The sequence below is a fragment of the Triticum dicoccoides genome, chromosome 3A (assembly GCF_002162155.2).
Source record: "Triticum dicoccoides isolate Atlit2015 ecotype Zavitan chromosome 3A, WEW_v2.0, whole genome shotgun sequence".
Taxonomy (NCBI): domain Eukaryota; kingdom Viridiplantae; phylum Streptophyta; class Magnoliopsida; order Poales; family Poaceae; genus Triticum; species Triticum dicoccoides.
This window is the reverse complement of record NC_041384.1, coordinates 422,925,490-422,947,160: the sequence shown is the minus strand read 5'-3', so window position 1 is coordinate 422,947,160 and position 21,671 is coordinate 422,925,490. Positions and strand designations below refer to the sequence as shown.

The 21,671-nt window shown below is 46.7% G+C and overlaps 1 protein-coding gene across 2 annotated transcripts; it reads right to left on the bottom strand.

The window, feature by feature from the left end:
* Positions 1-3,529: 3,529 nt before the first annotated feature.
* LOC119268385 (SCY1-like protein 2) lies at positions 3,530-11,843 on the bottom strand. 2 transcript variants are annotated; one of them, XR_005133157.1, is made up of 15 exons: positions 11,132-11,623; positions 10,197-10,301; positions 9,496-9,606; positions 8,811-8,993; positions 8,563-8,689; positions 8,354-8,415; positions 8,085-8,171; positions 7,439-7,525; positions 6,886-6,999; positions 6,565-6,693; positions 6,265-6,327; positions 5,469-5,630; positions 5,244-5,362; positions 3,901-5,159; positions 3,530-3,805 (listed from the first exon to the last, which is right to left on the bottom strand). XR_005133157.1 is itself a non-coding variant. In XM_037550000.1 (14 exons), exons 1-14 carry the CDS (start codon positions 11,621-11,623, stop codon positions 4,097-4,099), a joined length of 2,904 nt encoding a protein of 967 aa, XP_037405897.1. In that variant the 5' UTR covers positions 11,624-11,843; the 3' UTR covers positions 3,530-4,096. The 2 variants fall into 2 exon arrangements, 1 of the variants encoding a protein (XP_037405897.1); XM_037550000.1 differs by having other exon boundaries at positions 3,530-5,159; positions 11,132-11,843.
* Positions 11,844-21,671: the final 9,828 nt, after the last annotated feature.

Sequence of the window (21,671 nt, the reverse complement as noted above, 5' to 3'; positions counted from 1 at the left end):
CAAAAATTTCTACCAATCCTTCAATACCCACACCAGGCTCCCTCACAAAGTAAATGTAGTCATTCAGCCCATATCCCTCTGTCTCTGTTAATGCTACCAAATTGTGATATGTGATGTCTGAAATGCAGATGGATCTCTCCAAGTTGTCTCTTTCATGGAAGTGCATTCTAACTTCCCAAACAGCATCGTCCAAACTAGACAACAAGATAAAACAACAATTCTAATTAACATTGCATAATTACTATAAAAAAGTTCACAGTAATATGCTATAATTAACACTGCATATTAACAAAAAAATACTTTACTTTGCTCTTATTGGCACTGTTCTAATTAACAATGCATAACTACAAATGAAGCTACTCTAATTTGCCCTTTATTCGCACTGCTCTAATTAACAATGCATAACTACAAAATGAGGTACTCTAATTTGCCCTTTATTGGCACTGCTCTAATTAACAATGCATAACTAAATATGTACATACTCTAATGTACTATAATTAACACTGCATATTAACAAATAAGCTACTCTAATGTGTTCTGTATTGCCACTGCTCTAATTAACAGTTCACATTGCTACATATCAACTAAATAAAATTAATATGACACATATATGAGTTTGACAGTGGGCTATTCCCCTGCCCCCTCCCCCAAAATCAAATTGAGTGTTTCAGTACCCAAGCTAGGTTTAACACTGCAAATCAAAATAACCACACATACATACAGCCCAAGATCCAGCCGCCGAATCCTAACCCTAACCCTAGAATCTGTACAAATGAGGTTAACTTACTAGACGCCACCGAATCCTAAACCTAACCCTAGAATATGTACAAATGAGGTTAACTTACTAGACGTCGCCGAATGACGAGCCCCACCGGTGGCTTTCCGTCGGATCCGCCTTCACGACCCTGGCCCAAGATCTAGCCGCCGCGGACTCCAGCGAGTGCTGGGGGCTGGGGTTGGGGCTGTTGTCCGAAGGGGCGCCGGGGTTTGAGCTGCCGCAGAGATCCGCCTCCGGTGGCCTGTCGTCTCCGCCACCGGCAGGCCCACCGCAGTCGCCGCCGCCACTCGCCGTCACCATGTCTGAGAGGAGAGGGTGTGGGGGAGGGAAAGAGATGGAGAAGAGCTAGCGGGGAGGGGAGGGACCGGTCAAAAGGGTTCCGGCTCGAGCCGGCCCACGCACGGCGTCTCACGGCGTCTAACGAGTCAAACGGATGAACAGTTATGCCACGTCGACAAATGCGGGTCCAACCTGTCATAATCCACTTAAAACGAGCGAACCGAGCGACTTGTGGTTTTTGCAAAAAAAATTAGCCCTAGAATTAGTGTTTTTGGGCATAAAACTAGAGACTTGTGATTTCTGCAACCCTAGCCTTCAATGTCGATGTTTTTTGCAATTCACTCGAGAGAGAGAGTAGCTATCCTATATATACATATGTTGATCCGCACTATCATATTTATCTCAACATGCATATATGCCACATCACCACACATGCCGCCTCATCAATTATTTTTTCAATCTTTCTTAATTGCATGCTCCACCCAACTAGCAATGTAAGCATGCTTGCATGTAAAAATGTCTACGTCAATGCATAATCATGTATGGAAAAAAATTACAATGTAGAATAATCACATGATATTATTAATCTAAATATTTATGGTCTACACAATAAAATCTCATTAAAATATATTGCAACCAGTTCTGGCCGCTACGAGCGAGGTATCCTCTAGTAGATATAAATATAGATTTGGGTGCATGTGCACCCAGGAATCGAATGCCCCTGTTGATGCATCCATCCCCTTTGTAGCCTCCCGTTTTTGTGCGTCGTGTGCGTACTGTGCAGAGTCTTCCTTGTCTCACAGGTCGCCGCCCATGAATGCATCGTACGTGCATGCAGCTGACCACTGCAACATGGAGAACTTGAGCTCTCCCGTCCCGTGACGGGAGCGGATGGTACTTGCTTCTCAATAGACAATCGTCTGAACTTGCATGGTGCTCTTCCAAGTGGCGGGCAGAAATGGAACCGAAATATTCCTGCCATGCCAACCAAGACAGCCAATATTTTACTGTGCCGCAAAAGGGTGCACAAAATACAAATACAAGGCGCTCTTCTTAAGGGCAACAATAGCTAGTTAGGGTTGCAAGAGCATCTACAACCCGAGGTCCTATGTCCTCCCGAAGTCCGGGCGGCCTCTCGGTCACTAAAGTAAATTGTCACTCAATCGGACCTGGCAAATTTAACGCAAACGTCCAGGCTGACGGATATCCCTCATGTCCAGGTCATATGTGGGGCAGATATAAGGACGATCGGGCGCGTCCGACACGTTAGATCCGGACCACGCTGATCCACCCCGACCCTACCAATATGCATCCCTATCTACATCCTAGACCAAACCCTAAACAATTCGCTTCATTTTCACAATCAGCTCCCAACCTCCTTTCCGACATGGTGCGCAGTGGATCCGAGTCAAAGATCTCCGGATCCATCGACTAGGACCTCATTCCATGCGGGGATGAGGAGTTGGTCGTCCGGCTAGCTCTCCGCTTGTCCTGGGAGTAAATCCCAGCTCCGCAGTTGGAGTCGCTTCGGCGGGTTTCCTATGCAAATGACACTTGGATCCAGCGGCATCTATGGCTCGAGGCACGTTACCGCGGCAAAGCCGGGCGTGCTAACCATTGGCTGGAGGTACATGGCGCTGGACCGACATCCCCATGTTGGTAACGCAACCCATGTGATGGCGCCTCACCCCCGCGGCGGAGGACTCCGAGTCCGAGGTCAACACCAGTAGGCGGCACGGCCCAACACCTGTGGAGCACCAGCATGCCCACCGTGCGAGGACGAGGGCGTGGCAAGCCGCGAAGGCGAAGTTGCATGCTACCTCAGGCAGGCACGAGGAAGCCCTTCGTGCCCGCATCGCCGCAAAACAGCAAGCCCGGATCGCGCGTGCCCATGCAAAGGAGCAAAATCGGGTGGTCTGTTCCCTCTTCGAACTGCCCCCAAAGAGTAGGAGGCCGTGACAGATCGGACAGCTCAAGCAAGAGCAGATCCGACTCGATACGTATTGTGTCTTTGACAGCTACTTCTGCAACGAAGACGGCAAGAGCAAAGGCAAGGGCGGCCATGGGTGAAGTTCATCCATTGTCGTATCATTCGTAACTAGTAGAACATGTTTAATTTTGGTAGTCCGATGAAATATATGAACTTCCTATGATATATGTGCGTTGAACTACGTGCTTAAGTTTAACATTGCATGGCATTAGTACGGATTTAGGGATTTGCTTTGAGGGACATTGTTGTGGAAGCAGACTTTTGAGGTATGACCCAAAATTTTCCTGAAAATCAATTTTCATTTTTTTTTCTTCAGTCACGGTTCATGGACACGTTTGCAAATGTATAGGGGACCAGATTTGCCCGGTCCAGCTGTAGATGCTCTAACATTTTTGGTTGGGCATGGCAGGGATACATTTCTAAACAAAGGATAATTAGTTGGGAACTGAAATGCAAAATAAGCATGTTCACTTTGATGGCAATGTGCAAAAATAAGCATATTCACTTCGACAGTAATAATCACAATACAAGAAACTAGTGGAGCATTTAACAAGTGTTTCCACCCACATTTTTCAGGCAGAGGTACAGATGGGCCCAAATTTGGCAATTACACGACATGGGCCCTTCCCGGCTTAAATGAATACATCATGTAGGGTTTCCACTTTCACGAGGCCCATCAGATTTTGGTGATACATTCTCAACATTCAAAATTTCACATCACCACAACCATTTGTGAACTCTAGACATTACAGCAGAGCCTGGACAAAGATATACACAAATAAAATTAATGCTGCCTCACCACCCCAATGATGCTGAAATCGAGAAAACCCTAAGCAAGAATACATTCTCTAACCTCAGGAAGGCTCTTTCCTGAAGCAGCTTCCTTGGGGCTAACAACAAAGGCAACCCAGTTTCCACTGACAAGAAAATGCACTATCGCCTGCAACCATGTTTCAGGAAAGTGTAATGCTCATCATATACAAGGCTTGAACGATGTGAGCTATCCAGTGCCGTTTGCAGAACGAAGAACATGGACACTCCTGTATTTGCTACAGTAAATCAAGAAAAGGTGGCTGCTCTGATGAAACATTGGAATTGGGAGTCCGTGATGCTCGGGAGAGGGCTGACTGCCCTTGATTTCTACCACGCCCTCTTCCAACAGCAGCAGATGGAGGAGGGGCAAGCCTGGGTGGGCCCTGTGCGCCACTGGATAACTGTGATAGTGAACCAAAATCAGATTTTGGTTGCCTGATGCTCTGGCCTCCAATGGAACTAGCTGCATTGGGGAGACCTGAGCTCGGTCCTCCAATTGGATTTCCATATCCCAGAGATGAGTTGCCTTGGTTCAAATAGCTGGCAGTTGAACTCATGCCCATTATATTTGTATTGTTTGGTTTCGCTGACCAGCTCACCTGGTTTGTTTTCAGTTGTCCAAGCGAAGTACTGCTACCACCAAACCCCATGTTCCCTGTATTCAACCCAGAAATACTTTGATTTGTGCTTGGCAGGCGCTCCACTGCTGAAATGCTGGCTGCGCTGCTTGGTTTGGGGGGCCAGTCGGCAAAAGGATCAACATCATCAACCCCATCATTAGACAGCCCTCCAGATTTACTATCCTTGTTAGCTGAGAATGGTGCATTAAAGTCAGATGATGTGCTCATTCTAGGAGGCCACTCAATGTCAACAGGAACACATGAACCGGAAGTTTGATGCCCTGAACTAGGTGCAAGAGATTGCAGAGATGGAAGTGGTTGTGCAGACGGGATCGTAGACGCTGCAACCTGAGTAACTGTCGATGGCTGCTTCGTTTGAGTACTAAGATCGAAGGGAAGTGTTGAGGGTTGGTTTGTTTGGGTACTGAAATCAAAAGGGTCTTTTGAGGGTTGCTTTGTTTGAGCACTAGAATCAAAAGAGAGTGGCGGGGCACTGGTTTTCTTAGTAGGGCCCCAGTCTTCATCCCAAGAAGTGCTCTTTGCAGCTGGCATTTGTCCAGTCTGTCCCAGGCCTCCTGAAGTTGGCTTAGAATGAATCCCATTTGAGATTGAAGGCGATACTTTTACCTCTGTATGCCCATTATCCGTAACTGTCACGCCACGCTTCTCTTCAATCTTGCTGTAGAAGCACACAGTAGTTTAGTTGATAAATTAATTGCTCCATGGAGAGTACAACTGATTGATTGAATATAGTAACTGGTACCTTGTGATATCCTTGACAAATAGGATATACTTCGCAAATTGCTGTACATTCAGTTGTTGTGCCGTGAGCAATGGGAAGACTAGAGGAACCACATGTTCCGCAGCAAACTCAACACCACACTGGATTAATGAGAATTTAGTTACATAGGGGTACTGGTAGAAGGTAAATAAATTGGCAAGGAGTGCTGGAAGTTCAGCGTTAGTGAACAAACATATCAAGGGTAACCTGTTTATAAATCGCATTAGCAACTCCAAGGGTGCACATAAGGGTTGGGGCAGAATGGTCAACAGCTGTGCAACGCCGAAGAGTCTGCAAGATCTCTACTATACCTGTTTTATCCAACGATGGAACAAGATCTCCTAAACAGCGCAAAGCATTTACTCGCACCTACATTTGCAGGGCACTTACGATCATAAGAAAGCACATGTTCAAAGGCAGTAGCAACCAGCAGATATTTGGAAAAATTGAGTATGTCTTAATTCAGCAATACCCAACAGTGCCGTGATAGAACAATCATGTGAAGTAAACTAAGGCCCAACAGATGCGGTACCCCGCAATCCTACACCACTAAATATAAACTCTGCATCACTATATATTGCTAGGTAAACCTTAATTCAGCAATCAGTAATGTCCAGAGCAACTTAGAAAGGACTATTCACAAGCATTGTTACGAATTTGGGCAGAAAACCAGCATTGTTAATATTGTAATAAATGACGGTAAAATGTCTATAAACAGAGCAGAAGACAGATAATGAGCTGCATGACAAAGGGCATAAGTACACTGTACACAAGAAAAATCATATGTTTCATTATGTCATGGCCCTTATCTTTATATTTTCCTTTTCATGTGCAAATGTGTCTGCTAAAACAGGAATGAAGACGGCAATTTAGTCTCAAATATTTTATATAGCCTGGCCATTCATCAAGAGCTTTATTATTATGGTCGTTTGTTGCACAAGCATATTGACCAGATTAATGTTAATAAATAAATTACTGGAATCAAATCATATACTGTGCATACCGCAGCAACTGTAGTTTTCAAAGCTAATCCATGCACGCGTGGCAGCACAGACTGTTTCAGTAGCTGCAAGAAGAAATCCATACATGAATACATAATGTAGATGCATTATTCACAAAAACAATGAATACACACATAATGTGGATTATTATTCATATAATAACTTGGTAAGCTCATCCATCATCTGAGACATAATCCAAGCAATCGGTTAGAAAAAATAATTCCTTGATGGTGAACAAAAGAAAGAGCAATTAAAACTCAATGGCTGTTCATCAATTTAGCAAATAAAAAAACAAGGTTAACCTTCATGTCAAGTTGTCGAGACAGTGTTACTGTTCGTCGCAAAACTTCTTCCTGCAGACGGGGATCAGTATCATCATAAGCCCGTACCAGCATAGGAAGGATATGTGATATCAAATGTTCGTTTGTGGCCTGCAAGGGGTAATACAGCAACTATAAGTTAATAACGGCAGGGGTCCCAAACACAAATGGCAGATTCCACTAAACTTTAGTTTGTAAAGATCCTTCAGGGATCAAGATCAACATTGCATTCAACCATAGCGAAACCTAACAGGGCTAAAACAAGAATCAGAATTAGTTTACTTCATAAATATACATAATTACCTTGCTAATAATGAGATCGGCACGCTTCACAAGCAAAAGAAGAGTTTCACCTGATGCTGAAGTAAATACTGGAACAAGAGCAGGCAATGTTGACAGCTCAAAGTCATCTTTATCCTGCAGAACAGAAAGAGGGCATTAAAAAATGATCTTCAGAAGTTGGTATTACTAAAAAAAATGCAGCATGGCATAGCTTCAAATTACATTGCTTTCAATAACTACTCCCTCCGTCTCATAATATAAGAAGAGCATTTTTTACACTACACCAGTGTCAAAAACGTTCTTATATTATGGGACGGAGGGAGTAAGAACTATTTTAAATTGAGGTGTCATACGGGATAATCCAATTCTGGTAGGTTAGCATGCGTTGAATCAAGAATGAGCTAAACCACAGAAAGAGAGGTTACAAGACATGTACATAGATATAAGAAACTAGCCAGATAAGCAGATACCAGGTTGAGCTACGTGCCAGTTGTTAGAATTAATTAACCATGACACCTTGCTGTTAGCCAATAATCCATAAATAAAAGATGGTACTATGTATTAGGAGAAGTACCTGTGATTCTGCTATTGTCAGAACCATGGGCAAAATCATTTGCTGCATGACCATGTTACGTAGCTCGGCACAAAGAGGTGGAAGAACCTGGTCGGAAAATGAGTCAGCTATCAAAAAGAAAATGTGTCAACTGAGCATTACAATGCATGTATATTTAATTGAATAAGTGAGATTCAGATGAACACCATGTGCAAATTAAAGTTAATCACACACATCATTAACAAATTTATTGAAATAGGGGACCAGAAAATTAGAATTCAGATGGATCAATGAATGAACCGATTCAGTTCTGTAATATAGAAATGAGCCAGGAATTTGAGGTGTGGAGATTTTTTTCTTTGTTTATCATATTACAAACTTTAGTTGTTGGCAGCCTCAACATTTTCCAGAAAACAAGTACGCCCTCAAAATTAGCTCTTTCTTTTGAACGGAGCTTCAGGCCACAAGGAAAGTTGAGCACTGGATACTTGATTGAAATAGAAACTTTAGAGTTTGAGCAGTTTATGGCCGTTTAAGCAATAAAGTTTTATCATGCATCTGAGGAAGGCACGAAAGAGCAAGTAAAGATTTTTATTGGACATACGTAATTACAGCTCCTCTGAACAATTTTGACTGTAACAAAGTAAAGAGAATGGATTGCACATACTTTATATCGAAGAACTCGGGAATCAAAGTCTTTCCACATATCCGATAATGCTTTCAGAAATTCTGTCTTCTGCATATTATCTCTCTCCTGAAAAGGATATTTTATTAACATCAGAACCATCTGCAGATAACAGTCTAGCAAGTAACTGAAGCTTAAATTGGTCAGTTGTGATTCTCAGGTTGCAAAGAAGAAAGCTTGATACACATAGCAGTGAAACTCAAAAGGTTTAAACTTATCTAGGAGAAATGAAAGGAGTCATAAATACATACAAGCAAATGGTCAAGGAAACGAAGAGCTCGCAACCTTGTATCATGCCGGAAGAAAGAAGAGCCTGTAAGAAGGAAAAGGGTAATGTATCAAAAGCATTTCAACCTACTGTTAGTGCTGTCAGCAGTTAACACCATTAGTGACAACATCCAGAAACTCCATTCTACAAGCACTTATGCACCAAATAAGGAAAACACAACCGCTACTTTACCTGTGAAGGCCATCGCACTAGGGCGTGATGCTGCATCAACTGATAGCATATTTCGCAAATCAGCCACCAGATCAGTAGGAATATTAGAAAAGGCTTCACTTGTTAAATATGTCAATGAATTCATATACTGCAATAACAGGGGACATGTCAGTATATTTTCTGCACATGCAACCGTAGCATAAGTCAAAGGTAGAGCCAAATTAAATACATTCTATTTTGACAAAGCATGTGCCAGATTAAAGACATACCATTTTCACATTGTTATGGCAATCCAGAAGTGGTCTATGAGCAACTAAGTGGTAAGCCAGGCATCCAAAACTGAATATGTCACAGGTAGAGCCTACTTTAGAATCACCACTGCGAACCAATTCTGGTGCAGTATAGTTCAGAGATGGTTGAAGAGGTAAAGCTGTGTCTTCGACATCATAGTCCTAAAGAGCAATCAAGCATATAAAAAGGTTATGATTCTTATTTATACTTTGCTAATCACAGCGACAGTATCAGCAAAAAATAGCAAGTGTGCAAAGAATATGCTTAGTTGCATAGGATGTTTAGCTGTTCACAAAACCATTCTGAACAAATAAAATGACAATTTCTGTCCACCGCAGCATATACGCGGTTATAGAGCTAAGCAAATCCATGTTATCTGCAAATACCTTAAGCAACACTGCAGAAGTTGTAGCACATATTTGGTGGAAAATATATATTCATGACTAGGAAAAATTCTATGGGAGATAAATAGAGATTTTCTGTCCAATTTAGTGCTGTGCTCCAGTGCAATCTACATAGGCAGGACTTAAGAGAATACTAAGCAATTCTATAGAAGTACTCTGTTATGACTCAAAGAAAGAAGATGCCAACTAGTTAATATAGCGAAAATGGTAAAACAAATCACCTACATTACTTACGAAGTACAATGTCATAAGTACTAACCGAATAATGGAATTGCTGCGATGATGCCAAACCACCTGTGGCTTGGTCAACAGAAAGAGCAAAACCAAAACCTCCAAGCTTCCAAGATCCACTTGAAGTTATAAAGACTGTCTGCAAAAGAGACCAAGTTATTACAGCATAGAAGTGAAAACATGCGCACGCTTATAAGCAGCAACATCAAAATCATGCAAGGGCATTAGAATAGACTAAAAACTGCTCCCATTGTTTCTTATAACTGTCCTCACTTAGCCTATTCTAAAGCATTAATGAGGTTTGGAAGTGAAGTACTGCATTAAGATACTATTTTTATTTCCTCAATAGACATTTATTTTGAAAGGAGACTCCTGATGCCAGGGACAGTTGTAGTGAAATGGAAAAAAAATTAAGCCTTCTACGGGATGGATGATTCGCAGGTACTATTAAACTCTGTGCTACCAATCATGATGTCAGAACAGAAAATTTACCAAATAATCAGTATAAAGACAATAATATGTATTAAGCATTAGAGAAGGTTTGAATTGATTTTGTTGAGTAACTAAGTGCAAGTATAAAGCAGAAGGATATAATGGCCAGCCAGCCTAGACAGTATGGTGCAAATAAACAATAAAGCTAGTTTAATGACGGGGGAAACTAATGAGTGCACAAAAAAATATATAAAATTACAGGAAATAAAACCATGCAGAAATCTGCTACGTTGCAACCTCAGGTGATATAGCTCGATGTGCAAGATGGGCATTGTTATGGAGAAAATCCAACGTCTCTGCAACTTGTAGCAATCCATGTTTAATCTCCAGTATCCCCATTTCCTGGAACACAGCCGAAAAATAAGCAAACCATAGTAGAGGCGAAAAGCAACCAATTGCCATGCGCTACTGACCCCCACAGAGTTCCGTGCAAGAAAAATTCTACAAGGACCCAACCACAGAAGATATTTACGAGTGCATTGGTTGACAAGCTTACTCGATAGCAATCTAACTCCCTGAAATATCACTTGAAAAACTAACAATTTTATAATGGAAGAAATCAACACAGTCTGACCCAAAACCTATTGTTAGTGAAGTCAATCATGTTAATCTCGTATGTTCCTACCACATGTCAATGGCGGAGCCACCCTGGGGTAAAATGATGCCACGAGATTTTTACAAATAGTGCATAAGTAACAAGACTGGAGAAATGCCACAGGACTTCACACGATTTCAGTAGAATGAACCCACTAAAGGAAGTTAATGTGAAGAAAGGCTTGTTGTGAAGTTCTAAAAATATAGGTGATTCCATTTGGTGAAATTTGCGGATACATCACTCTGAAATGACACATTCGATATCATGGATTACACTGGGCATTCACCATGGTGCTAAATACTGGACAAATTGGGCAAAACTATCAGTTTCTCACTCTCGTCTATATGAAAACAGACACTGATCACCTCAACTTGCTTGCTGGCGGTGACTGATCACTAGTTACTACCAGTGAGTAATGTAACCATACCCACCCACACTGATACTAACAGTATACTTGAACTAAATCGCCAGTTTCACAAACTCTAGCCTCCATAGCATCCACTTAATTGCGAAGGTCCAAAGCTAGATGTTCAGAAATGATCGAGATCAAACAAAGGCGTGAGTGCTATGTTTGTACCATGCCCTTGAGCTCCTTGGGCACCTTGCCCACGTTGTCGAGGCACCCGAGCGCATTGGAGACGGAGGCGAAGAGCGGCTCAGTGACCATGGCCATGGCGGCCTTGGTCTCGTCCAGCGCCTGCACGACGTGGAGCACACCCGGATGACGCAGCCGCACGAGGCGCGCGGCGTCAGCGCGTGCGAGGTCGAGGAACGCGTCCTCCGCCGCCCTGGAGAGCCCGGCCCGCGCCCGCGCCTCGGAGAGCGCTCGCTTGTCGAGCACCCAAACGGAGACGACGGGGTACGGCGTGGATGCCGCCGCGTCCCGCGGCCGCGCCGTGTAGATCCGCCACGCGAGCCCCGGGCCGCCCGAGCCCGCCTGGTCGAGCAGCTCGTAGTCCTGCAGCGGCCGCGGGCCCGTGACCTCCTGCACCGTGGTGGTCACCGTCTTCTCGATCACCGCCGACGCCTTGGCCAGCGCCTGCTGCAGCGTCTTCATGTTGAGCGACATCTCGTTCGCCGGTGCCCGCGGCGGCGAGATCTGGGAGCCCCTCCGCTGCTGTTGTCGACGGGGAATTTGGTTGGAACTTCTGGGGGTCGGTGGCTCGATCGGTCGGTGGCAGCGCGTGTTTGGTAATTTACGGGTATTCTTAATTGATTTTCTAATTTCAATCGATTTGTTGGGGGACGAGACTCATGAGAACCCGCGAGGAGGATGCTTCGTCGGCAAGGAAAAGAGAGGAAGGATGAAAGGTTGGGATCCGGTGGAGGCCGGATTTTCATTTAACACAGTCAGGTCGAGGTGTCTGGTCAATGCAGTTAATTAATTACGAACGTGGAAGTATCAACATTTTTTTAAGGTTAGAAGTGTGAACAATTAGGAACACGGTTATTCTGCGAGTTAGGCTGGTTGTAATGGCGAGTATCATATGCTAGTATAATATTAATATATATAATGCACAATGTCGTAAGTTAGTATCATAAATGACTTCATTTATTGTTATGCATGACACATCCAGATCATGATATGATACTCAACCATCTCTTTCTTTATTTAATTCTATGACACCTCATTAAATTTGCCTAGTTGGCATGCGTATCTATGATACTCTCGTTACGACCAGCCTTAGAGATACACGTTAAAATGTTCAATTAACTGGTAATTATGAAGTTCCCGCAAAAAAACTGATAACTATGAAGTTGTAGAAAAATTGACTACCATGAACATTCATCGTTCCGAAAAACTGACTAATATGGTTTGAAAAAAATGAAAAGTACTACTCCTTGCGTCTGAATTATAAGATGCTTTGGGTTTCAATATGAGCTATATGCAGACTGAAATAAGTGAACAAACATACTAAAACATGCATATATGCATTCGATTTAGAACAAAAGTTTGAGCGTCTTATAACAGTGAATGGGAGGAACACTATCCTCTTCTTAAAGTATCTCTTATTAATGTCTTTGCGAGAAATTGGTATCTAAAATGAAGCAAAATGGCAACAACAAATTGGTAGAGCCCACCCGTCATGATATTCATGTTAGTCTGTCACGCCTCTCCATTGGAGCAACCGATAATCACATCATCGCGCTCTGCATAGGGTCACATGAGGGAATTGTGCTATGTCGCGGCCCTCATGTGCAAGATGAGACATGTTGTCCCGCCTCTCTCATCACGGCCTTTGTCCTTATCGGTCGTGGTCGTCATGTCTCCTCCACCTTTCCCTTCCTTTGTCATCTAGAAAGCACACACCTAGAGTGCTCGCTTTTGAGAAGTCCAGGAAGGGTGTTTTTTCTCATCACCATGCTCGACCTTTCAAAGCAGAAAGAAGTATGAGATACATTTTCTGAATCCTTTCATAGATTTGAGTGCAGTGGGGATTTTGAAGTTCAAGATTATATTGACAAAGATTTTTTGCATGTACTTTCTAACGGTCTACAACTGTTTTGGAAGTCTAAATTTGTGGAATGTTGTGCTCAAATTTGTCAAAGTTTTATGCAAAAAATCTTAAGTTGTCCACGGTTAAAAAAAGTATGTGTGGAAGATGAAGATAATGTTGGGGAGTGGAGCAAAGCGGTCATCCAACCATGATAAGAATTAGTGTGTGAGTACTCTTTTGTGGTTACACTAAACTAAAGCATCCATGAATGTTTAGTCAATCCTGCCTTTTCTATTCCTCCATGGCATTGATACAGTTACTAAGCTCCCAGAAAATCACGGCCTATGATGGCTCGAGGCTTTGAGGGTCGTTTGTGGGCCTACCTGTCGGCATGCGCTTCGTTGCTTTACATTGTGGGAAAAAAAACCACGCAAACGCTTCGGACGCGCCTCTCCCTTCTCTCTTGTGCGCTCTGCCGCCTCCAATACCGGCTTCCCCACTAGCGCCACCGTCACCAACCCGTCCACGCCTCTCTTACCTCATCCGATTGCTCGCCGCTGCGTAGCAATTAGTCTGAACCCTAGCCCGGGGTGACCTCCTCGGTGAGCCCTGGACTAAGCTATGGCGGCGCCTCCACTTCTCCGCAACACGCTCTTTTCTTTTTCATCGCCGTTGGAGGCGCCGCGACTGAGGGAAATGCGTGGTGGACGGTGGGCGGAGTGGGCCGACAAAACTGCGGTGTAAGGTGGGGTGGTGGTGTTATGGCTGGGCCGTAAACACGCGTGTTGGGGCTGCGCAGACATGTGCATGGTCTGTGTTGAGTGATGAGAGATTTAGAGTGAGATAATTGTGAGATTCAGGTAGAAATGGTTGATATATTCAAAAGTCGGATTAGGTATATAGAGAGTCTATTTGTCCTTTTAGCTGCTCTTTGTGTTTTCTGATTGAGGTTGAGCTGTTGTTATTTGTAATGATTGAGAGAGGGCTTCAAATGATGTTGCTATCTATGTTTGTTTCGGGGTATGGGGTCCCGGCAAACCCTTAAGGTTCGAACACTGGGGTGCGCGCGAAGTCTTTTCCTCAAACCGATCTACTCTCTAGCTTACTAGGATCTCGCGGACGAACTCGACGAACTCACAACACAGAAGGACACAAGGTTTATACTGGTTCGGACCACCGTTGTGGTGTAATACCCTACTCCAATGTGATAGTGGTGGATTGCCTCTTGGGCTGATGGTGAACAATACAAGGGCAGAACGGCCTCCTGAGGTTGAGGCGTTCTTGTGCTCAGTGAGCTTGTGTGTGAGGCGGTCTCTCTTTTTAGCACACCTCCTCCATTGTGGTGGCTAGTCCTATTTATGGAGGCCCTGGTCCTCTTCTCAAATATCGAGCGGGAAGGGAGCCAACAATGGCGGGCTAATTTGAAGGGGGACAGCTAGTACAAGCTATCCTGATAAAAGGTAGTCTTCGCCTGCACAAAGCTCTGGTGGTGATGCCGTTCTGGGCTCCACGGTGACCTCCGTCTTGCAGTCCTCGGTCTTGGTCTTGTTGCACCGAAATGACAACCTTTGCCTGATGCCTCGGTACTCCGCGGCTACGCTTGCCCCTTTTGCATCAAAGAGGAAACAAGGACGATGTGCGCGCTGGCGCCCGCCTGGTGTCAATCGTCACGGCTCACGTCACGAGAACCTCGTGAGGTTCGCCTTGCCTTGATATCTCCGCTCCTCGCGAGCCTGCCTAGCTAGGCCGCTCCAGAGGAGGCCTTGCGTCGTCCGCCTCGCGAGGCTTGGCCCCTCGCGAGGGTCTTGGGCGCTTCGTTGGTGAGGATGGGCCATTCGGCCTGCTGGCTTAGCCACGCGGCGGGCTGCAGGCAGGCAAGTCTGGGGACCCCCATTCCCAGAACGCCGACAGTAGCCCCCGGGCCCAAGGTGCGCGCGGGCTTGGCTTCGCGGCAAAGCCAAGGGTCAAGCTCGAAGCGCCGCGGGCCCCCAAAGCATGCGGCCTTGGTTGGCGTGTGGCGGTTGATTGGACGTGGGCGTCTCCGCTTCCCCACGCTGCTTCGGCGACTGCACGACTTGACAAGTCCATGCGACATGCAAGGAAGACCATCATTACATGTGATCGTGGGAGACACCGGTTGGCCTTCTCTTGCTATAAATGGGGAGGGGGCGGAGCCCCCGTTGCCCATCTCTTCCTTGCTTGCTTCCTCCTTCTAGCTCCATTGCTCGCATTGCCTCTGATGGCGCCTCAAAGGAAGTTCTCTACCGCCGAGAAGGGTAAGGCCCCTCGCGAGGGCCCTGGTTCCCCGGTGCCCAAGCACGGTCGCGGCCGCCCGCGCAAGCACGCTGTGACCCCCGCCATGGCTCACCGCCGAGGCGGCGCCCTGGCACGCGGAGGGGGCCGTCCAACCGTGGCGGTCCAGTCGGTGGGGGGAGGTGCGCGATGGTGGCGAGGCCTCCACACCCGCGCTTCCATTCAGCGGAGGCATCGCCAGAGTTCGTTGTTTGGTCAAAAAACCCAGCCGGCAACTGGCTCCAGCTTCCGCGCTTCTTTGCCGCTGAGCTGCCGGCCCCTAGTCCAGGGGGGCTCTGGTTGCAGGCGGATGGTTGCTGCAGCAAGGCCTCCTGGGTCGCGGTCGAGACTTCTGCCGCGGGCAACATAGCCCTGGCCCGTGGTTGGCAGATGTTTGCCCGCGCGCGCGGCCTGGGCAGGCGGTGCACGCTCCACTTCAAGTATGACGGCGGGTCGACCCTTTTTGTGAGGGTGTTCGAGGCAGATGGCCGCCGTGCCGGATGTTGCCCCGAGACAAACGACGGCGAGGAGGTGCTCGGCCTTGGCGACGGTCGTGACGAGGGTGAGGGCGAGCCTGTCCTCAGCGGCGACCGCATCTCCTCCAGCTACGGCGACTCTCCCTCCTGCGACAGCTCCAGCAGCAGTGGCTACGATCAGCCGCCGCACTCGCTTCGAAGGGGACGGCGGGTCATCTCGTCATCGCGCCTTCGTGAAGCACGAGGAGGGGTCTGGCTAGGCTTGGGCGTCGCCAAGGGCCTGTCCTCGCAGATTGTTGAAACGCCGCTTTGTTTGGATTTTCCCTTTCTTTCCCTGCACCAAAAAATGAAACCAGTATGGGCCCAGAGGGGCGTGTATCGAACTATGGTTCTTGGTTAATGCAACGTGCGTGTTATTCCCATGTCATGCTATTATTTTGCGCAAAGATAACCTAACCTGGCGTGTTTGGGATGCCCCTTCCTTCACGAGATATCTGCATTTGCTCAGGAACTGCAAGAATTTGTTAGGGGGTGCGCTAGAGGATTTTACCGTTCACCCGAACCTTGACTCGGCGCTTTGCATCGCGGTACCCGAGGGGCACGGATTTAGGGGAGTTGCACCAGCTTCCAGGCTCGAACGAGGGTGACTCGCGAGAAAGCAGAGGGAAGGAAAAGCTCGCGAGGGCACCTGCTTAGCCCCCTCGCGAGGTAGGCGAGAGAGAGATCACGGGTAACCCAGAGCCGAAAACGCGTTAAAAGGCGAAGGAACCAAATCAGCAAGGAACGCCAAAGGCAAACTCGATTAAGGAAAAGCAAGCCAACTACGGAAAGCAAATGAAAAGCCGCATCTGGCACCTAATCTAGTCTTCGAGTCTTCTCACCAGCGTGGAGCTAAGTGATGTCCACTAGACGTGGGAGGGAGCCCTAGGGCCTGAGGCCGGCGCTCCTGAGACTCCGGGGCGTGTACAGCCCCAACTCATTATTATGTGAGAGTGTCACGAGCGGAGATTCTTCACAGGCACCGGGCCTTACTTCACAGGCTCTGGGCCTTGCTTCATAGGCACTGGGCTGTGCTTCTCAGGCTCTGGGCCTTGCTTCATGGGTAGAACTTCCGGAGGTGCTGGATGTTCCAGGCGTTTTGGATGGGTGTCCCCTCTTGCGTCTTCAATCGCACGGCGCCAGGCCTGGCGATGTGAGCGACCCTGAACGGGCCCTCCCACATGGGTGAGAGCTTGTGCAAGCCTTCCCTGGAGAGGACCCGCCTCAGGACCAGGTCACCTGTCTCGAGCGTCCTGGAGCGGATGTTGCGGCAGTGGTAGCGCCGCAACGCTCGCTGGTACCTTGCCACTCTTAACGCAGCTTCGCGACATCGTTCCTCCCCCAGCACGAGATCCATCCCCCGCATGGCGTCCTGCTGCGTTTTGTTAAACGCCAGGACCCGTGCGGAGCGATGCCTAACCTCGTGAGGGAGGACCGCTTCAGCTCCGTAGACGAGGAAGAACAAAGTCTCGCCATTGGCTTGGTAGCGGTGGTGCGGATGGACCACAGCATAGACTGGATCTCGTCGTGCCAGCCCCTGCCGCAGGCCTCCAGCTTCTTCTTGAAGGTCCTGGTCTTGAGGCCCCTCAGGACCTTAGCGTTGGCGTGCTCGGCCTGACCATTGCTCCTGGGGTGGGCTACTGAAGCGTAGCAGATCTGCGTTCCAAGGTTAGCACAATAGGTCTTAAAGAGGTTACTAGTGAATTGCGAGCCGTTATCTGTGATGATGCGGTTGGGGACCCCGAAGCGGCTCACGAGGCCCTTGATGAACTTGACGGCAGAACCGGCTGGAATGGTTTAGACGGCTTCCACCTCTGCCCACTTAGTGAACTTGTCGATGGCGACGTAGATATAGCGGTAGCCCCCTGGCGCTCGCAGGAACGGGCCTAGGATGTCCAGCCCCCAGACCGCGAACGGCCACGTGAGCGGAATGGTTTGGAGGCCCTGAGCAGGCTGATGGATTTGCTTGGCATGGAATTGGCAAGCTTTGCAGGACTTTACTAGCTCGGCTGCATCGTTAAGTGCTGTAGGCCAATAGAATCCGCTGCGGAAGGCCTTGCCGACGAGGGTTCGTGATGACGAGTGATGTCCACAGTCCCCGCCGTGTATGTCAGTCAGCAGCTCCCTCCCTTGATCACTGGAGATGCAGCGCAACATGACGTCGTTTGGTCGTTTCTTGTACAACTCGCCGTCTTGAATGCAGTATGCCGTGGCCTATCCAGACACGCGCTCCGTGTCCTCTTCTTTCTCCGGCAATGTCTCGTGCATCAGGTACTCTCTAAACTCCTTGGTCCAGCACTCCCCCTGGGGCTCAAGCGCCAAGAGAAACCGAACTCCTGAGGTTGGGCCGCAATCTAGGGCTCCCGAGGCCAGGGGCTGAGGGAGCTCCTCCCAAGGCTGAGTCGCACTTGAGGGAGGTGGCGTAGCTGACGGCTTGAAGAGCCGCTCTTCGAAGACGCCGGGCTCCTGAGGTTGCCACTTGGATGCTCTTTTAGCGATGTCGTCGGCTTCCTTGTTGGTGCCCCGGGGCACGTGCTGCAGCTCCAAGCCTGCGAACTGCTTTTCCATTTTGTGCACCTCAGCAAGGTAGGCCTCCATGTGCTCGTCCTTTGGCTCGTACACTTTGTTGGAGAAGTTGACGAGGAGCTGCGAGTCGCCCTTGACAGTAAGGCGTCTCACCCCCATAGCCGCTGCAGCCTTCAGGACGGCTATGAGGCCTCTCGTATTCTGCGATGTTGTTAGAGACCTTCTCGCCATGCTGAAAGCAGAGTTGCACGGCGTAGCAAAGCTTGTCATGAGTGGGAGAGATGAGCACTGCTCCAGCCCCCGCACCCTGGTGCGCAAAGGCGCCATCAAAACACATGACCCAGCCATCTGGCGCCTCGCTTCCTGGGGAAGTGGACTGGTCTTCTCCTTCCTCACACTACAGGAATCAGCTATTTTGCCGTCTGCCACGGCGGACGGCAAAGGCATGAACGGCGGACGGCAAAGGCCTTTGCCGTCAGCCGCGGACGGCAAAAGGCTCCGGCAAAGTAGGCTACGGTAAACAACTACTTTGCCGTCCGCTTCCTGGCGGCTGACGGCAAAGGCCCTTTGCCGTCTGCGGCGGACGGCAAAGAGAGCGGACGGCAATAATTGCGCTGTCAGTCCGTTAAGTGGCTAACGGCAGGCCTTTGCCGTCCGCCGCTGACGACAAAATTTCTAGTGTCTTTGTCGTCCGCCGTATGATGTCATCTACACGTCACTACATGCAGGTTCTTTGCCGTCTGCCACTGATGGCAAAGTCTTTGCCGTCTGCCACTGTAGGCAAACTGACCAAATAGGTCAGCTCCCAGGAAGCACAGCTGGATGCCACGTGTCTTCTTTGCCGTCCGCGGCGGACGACAAAGATCCCGTTGCCGTCGGTGGCAGACGGCAAAGAGCCTGCTTATTGGCTCTTTTATCTGTTTTTTATTAAATCCAACAATTTTCATCACAAATATATATGACATATATAGATATATTTCAAAAGGCCATTACAGAGCAAACATATAAGATATCCAACACATAACTTCATCATCCAACCATATATATTACATGCATAGTTCCATCATACATAACAAGTTCAACATAGAGGCATCCAACCATATATATTACAATAGTTTCATCCAACGATACATGCATAGTTCAACGATATAAAAGAAACAAAGAAAGGGATAATAAGGAGCACTCCATCTATGCAAGCTTTCGTCAAGTGAATGAAATCTGCAAAATGAAAAAGAAGAAAGTTAGAACAAGAAGAGTAGAACAAGAAGAAGAGTAGAACAAGAAGAAGACTAGAACAAGAAGAGTAGAACAAGAAGAAGACTAGAACAAGAAGAGTATGTCATTTATGAGCTAACTTACGTGAAATGGATCATATATGAGCTAACTAAGTTGAAATGGGTCGTTTATGAGCTAGCTAAGGTGAAATGGATCATTTATGAGCTAACTAAGTTGAAATGGGTCGTTTATGAGCTAGCTAAGGTGAAATGGATCATTTATGAGCTAACTTAGTTGAAATGGGTCGTTTATGAGCTAACTAAGGTCAAATGGATCATTTTTGAGGTAACTAAGGTGAAATGGATTGTTTTTAGCTAACTTAGGTGAAATGGATCATTTATGAGCTAACTTAGTTGAAATGGATCGTTTTTGAGCTAATTTAGGTGAAATGGATCATTTATGAGCTAATTTAGTTGAAATGGATCTTTTTGAGCTAACTTAGGTGAAATGGATCATTTAAGAGCTAATTTAGGTGAAATGGATCGTTTTTTTAGCTAACTTGGTGAAATGGATCGTTTATGAGCTAAATTAGTTGAAATGGATCATTTATGAGATAACCTAGGTAAGATGGGTCATTTTGGAGTTAACCTAGGTGAAATGGGTCATTTTAAAGCTAACGTAGGTAAAATGGATCATTTAGGAGCTAATCTAAGTAAAATGGGTCATTTTTGAGCTAACTTGGATGAACTGGATCATTTATAAGCTAACCTAGGTAAAATGGGTCATTTTAGAGCTAACTTAGGTAAATGGATCGTCTATGAGCTAACTAAGCTAATTATGCAATTTTTGACATAAGTAAGCTAAGCACAGATCGTTTTAGAGCTAACTTAGGTAAAATGGATGGTTTTGGAGGTCAGTAAGCTTATTAAGTCATTTTGGAGGAGAAGAAGCTAAGTCTAGGTCATTATGGTAAGCATTGGAGGAAATAAAGCTAAGTCTAGGTATTTATGCATGTGTTAAGCAAAACACTAGATAAACTTACCAAGATCCAGGAGGTGTAGGAGCGGGGTGGCTCGTGTCGGTAAAACCACTCTTCTGCAGGTGTTTGCCCATTTCAGCCTCTGTCTTCTTTTCCCAATTGCCGCACCGGAAACAGGGGCACTAGGTTTTCTTTTGGCCATTTGCAAATGCGGCTTGCACAAACCCCTTAGTTTTTGTGAACCATTCAGCGCTCCATTTGTTCTGACCAGTGTGACCGGTATACATCCAAGCACGGTCACTCATCTTGACTTTCAGAGCTACTGGACACACAACAATTATATATGTAATTCACCATGTATATATTCATCAGTTGATCTACTTTGTCAATTTTATTACGTCCATGCAACCTACACTCTAATAGGTAATGATAGGTCCTAATCCCACCCGTGTATGTGTAGATTGGGTTCATTTTCCCATGCTATGCCCCGGATCCGACGCAAAATTTCGGCAGCAACTCCCCGCTGTTCTCCCGATACACGTCTCTGCAATAAACAGAGAGGATGTGTACCCGGAGAACAACAGGGGAGGCACTGACGAAATATATGCGTCGGATCCGGAGCAAAGCATATGGGAAAACGAACCCAATCTACACATACTCGGGCTGTCCATGGATAGCGTTGGACAATTCGAAAGAATCAAGGTTATAAATATGCAAATGCATGCATATTTATAACTATTACGCTTTCGAACGGGAGACACATATTGGTTACGCATACTGATGATTCAAGACACATATATAGCTAGCTATCAAGTTTCATCGGAATAGATCAAATAATTAATGGGGACTTGTCATTTGTGCTCACCCACGAACGAAGGGGCAGAGCTCATCAAACGCACGGCGAGGTCGTCGAACACCAAACCTCGCAGCGATGAAACAACCGCACATTTAAAACTACACGATCAACACAATTATATATGATGTTTTTCATAACAAAATCGAAAAATATATGACCTAACTAATAATTCACAAATATATGACCCCGTCGGCCTCTGGAAGGCCAAAGAACACCTTTTCGGGAGGTGTCGGTGGTCGGGGTGTCCTGTCGGTGTCGGGGTGCCGTGTCGGGGTCGGGGTGCTGTTTCGGGGTCG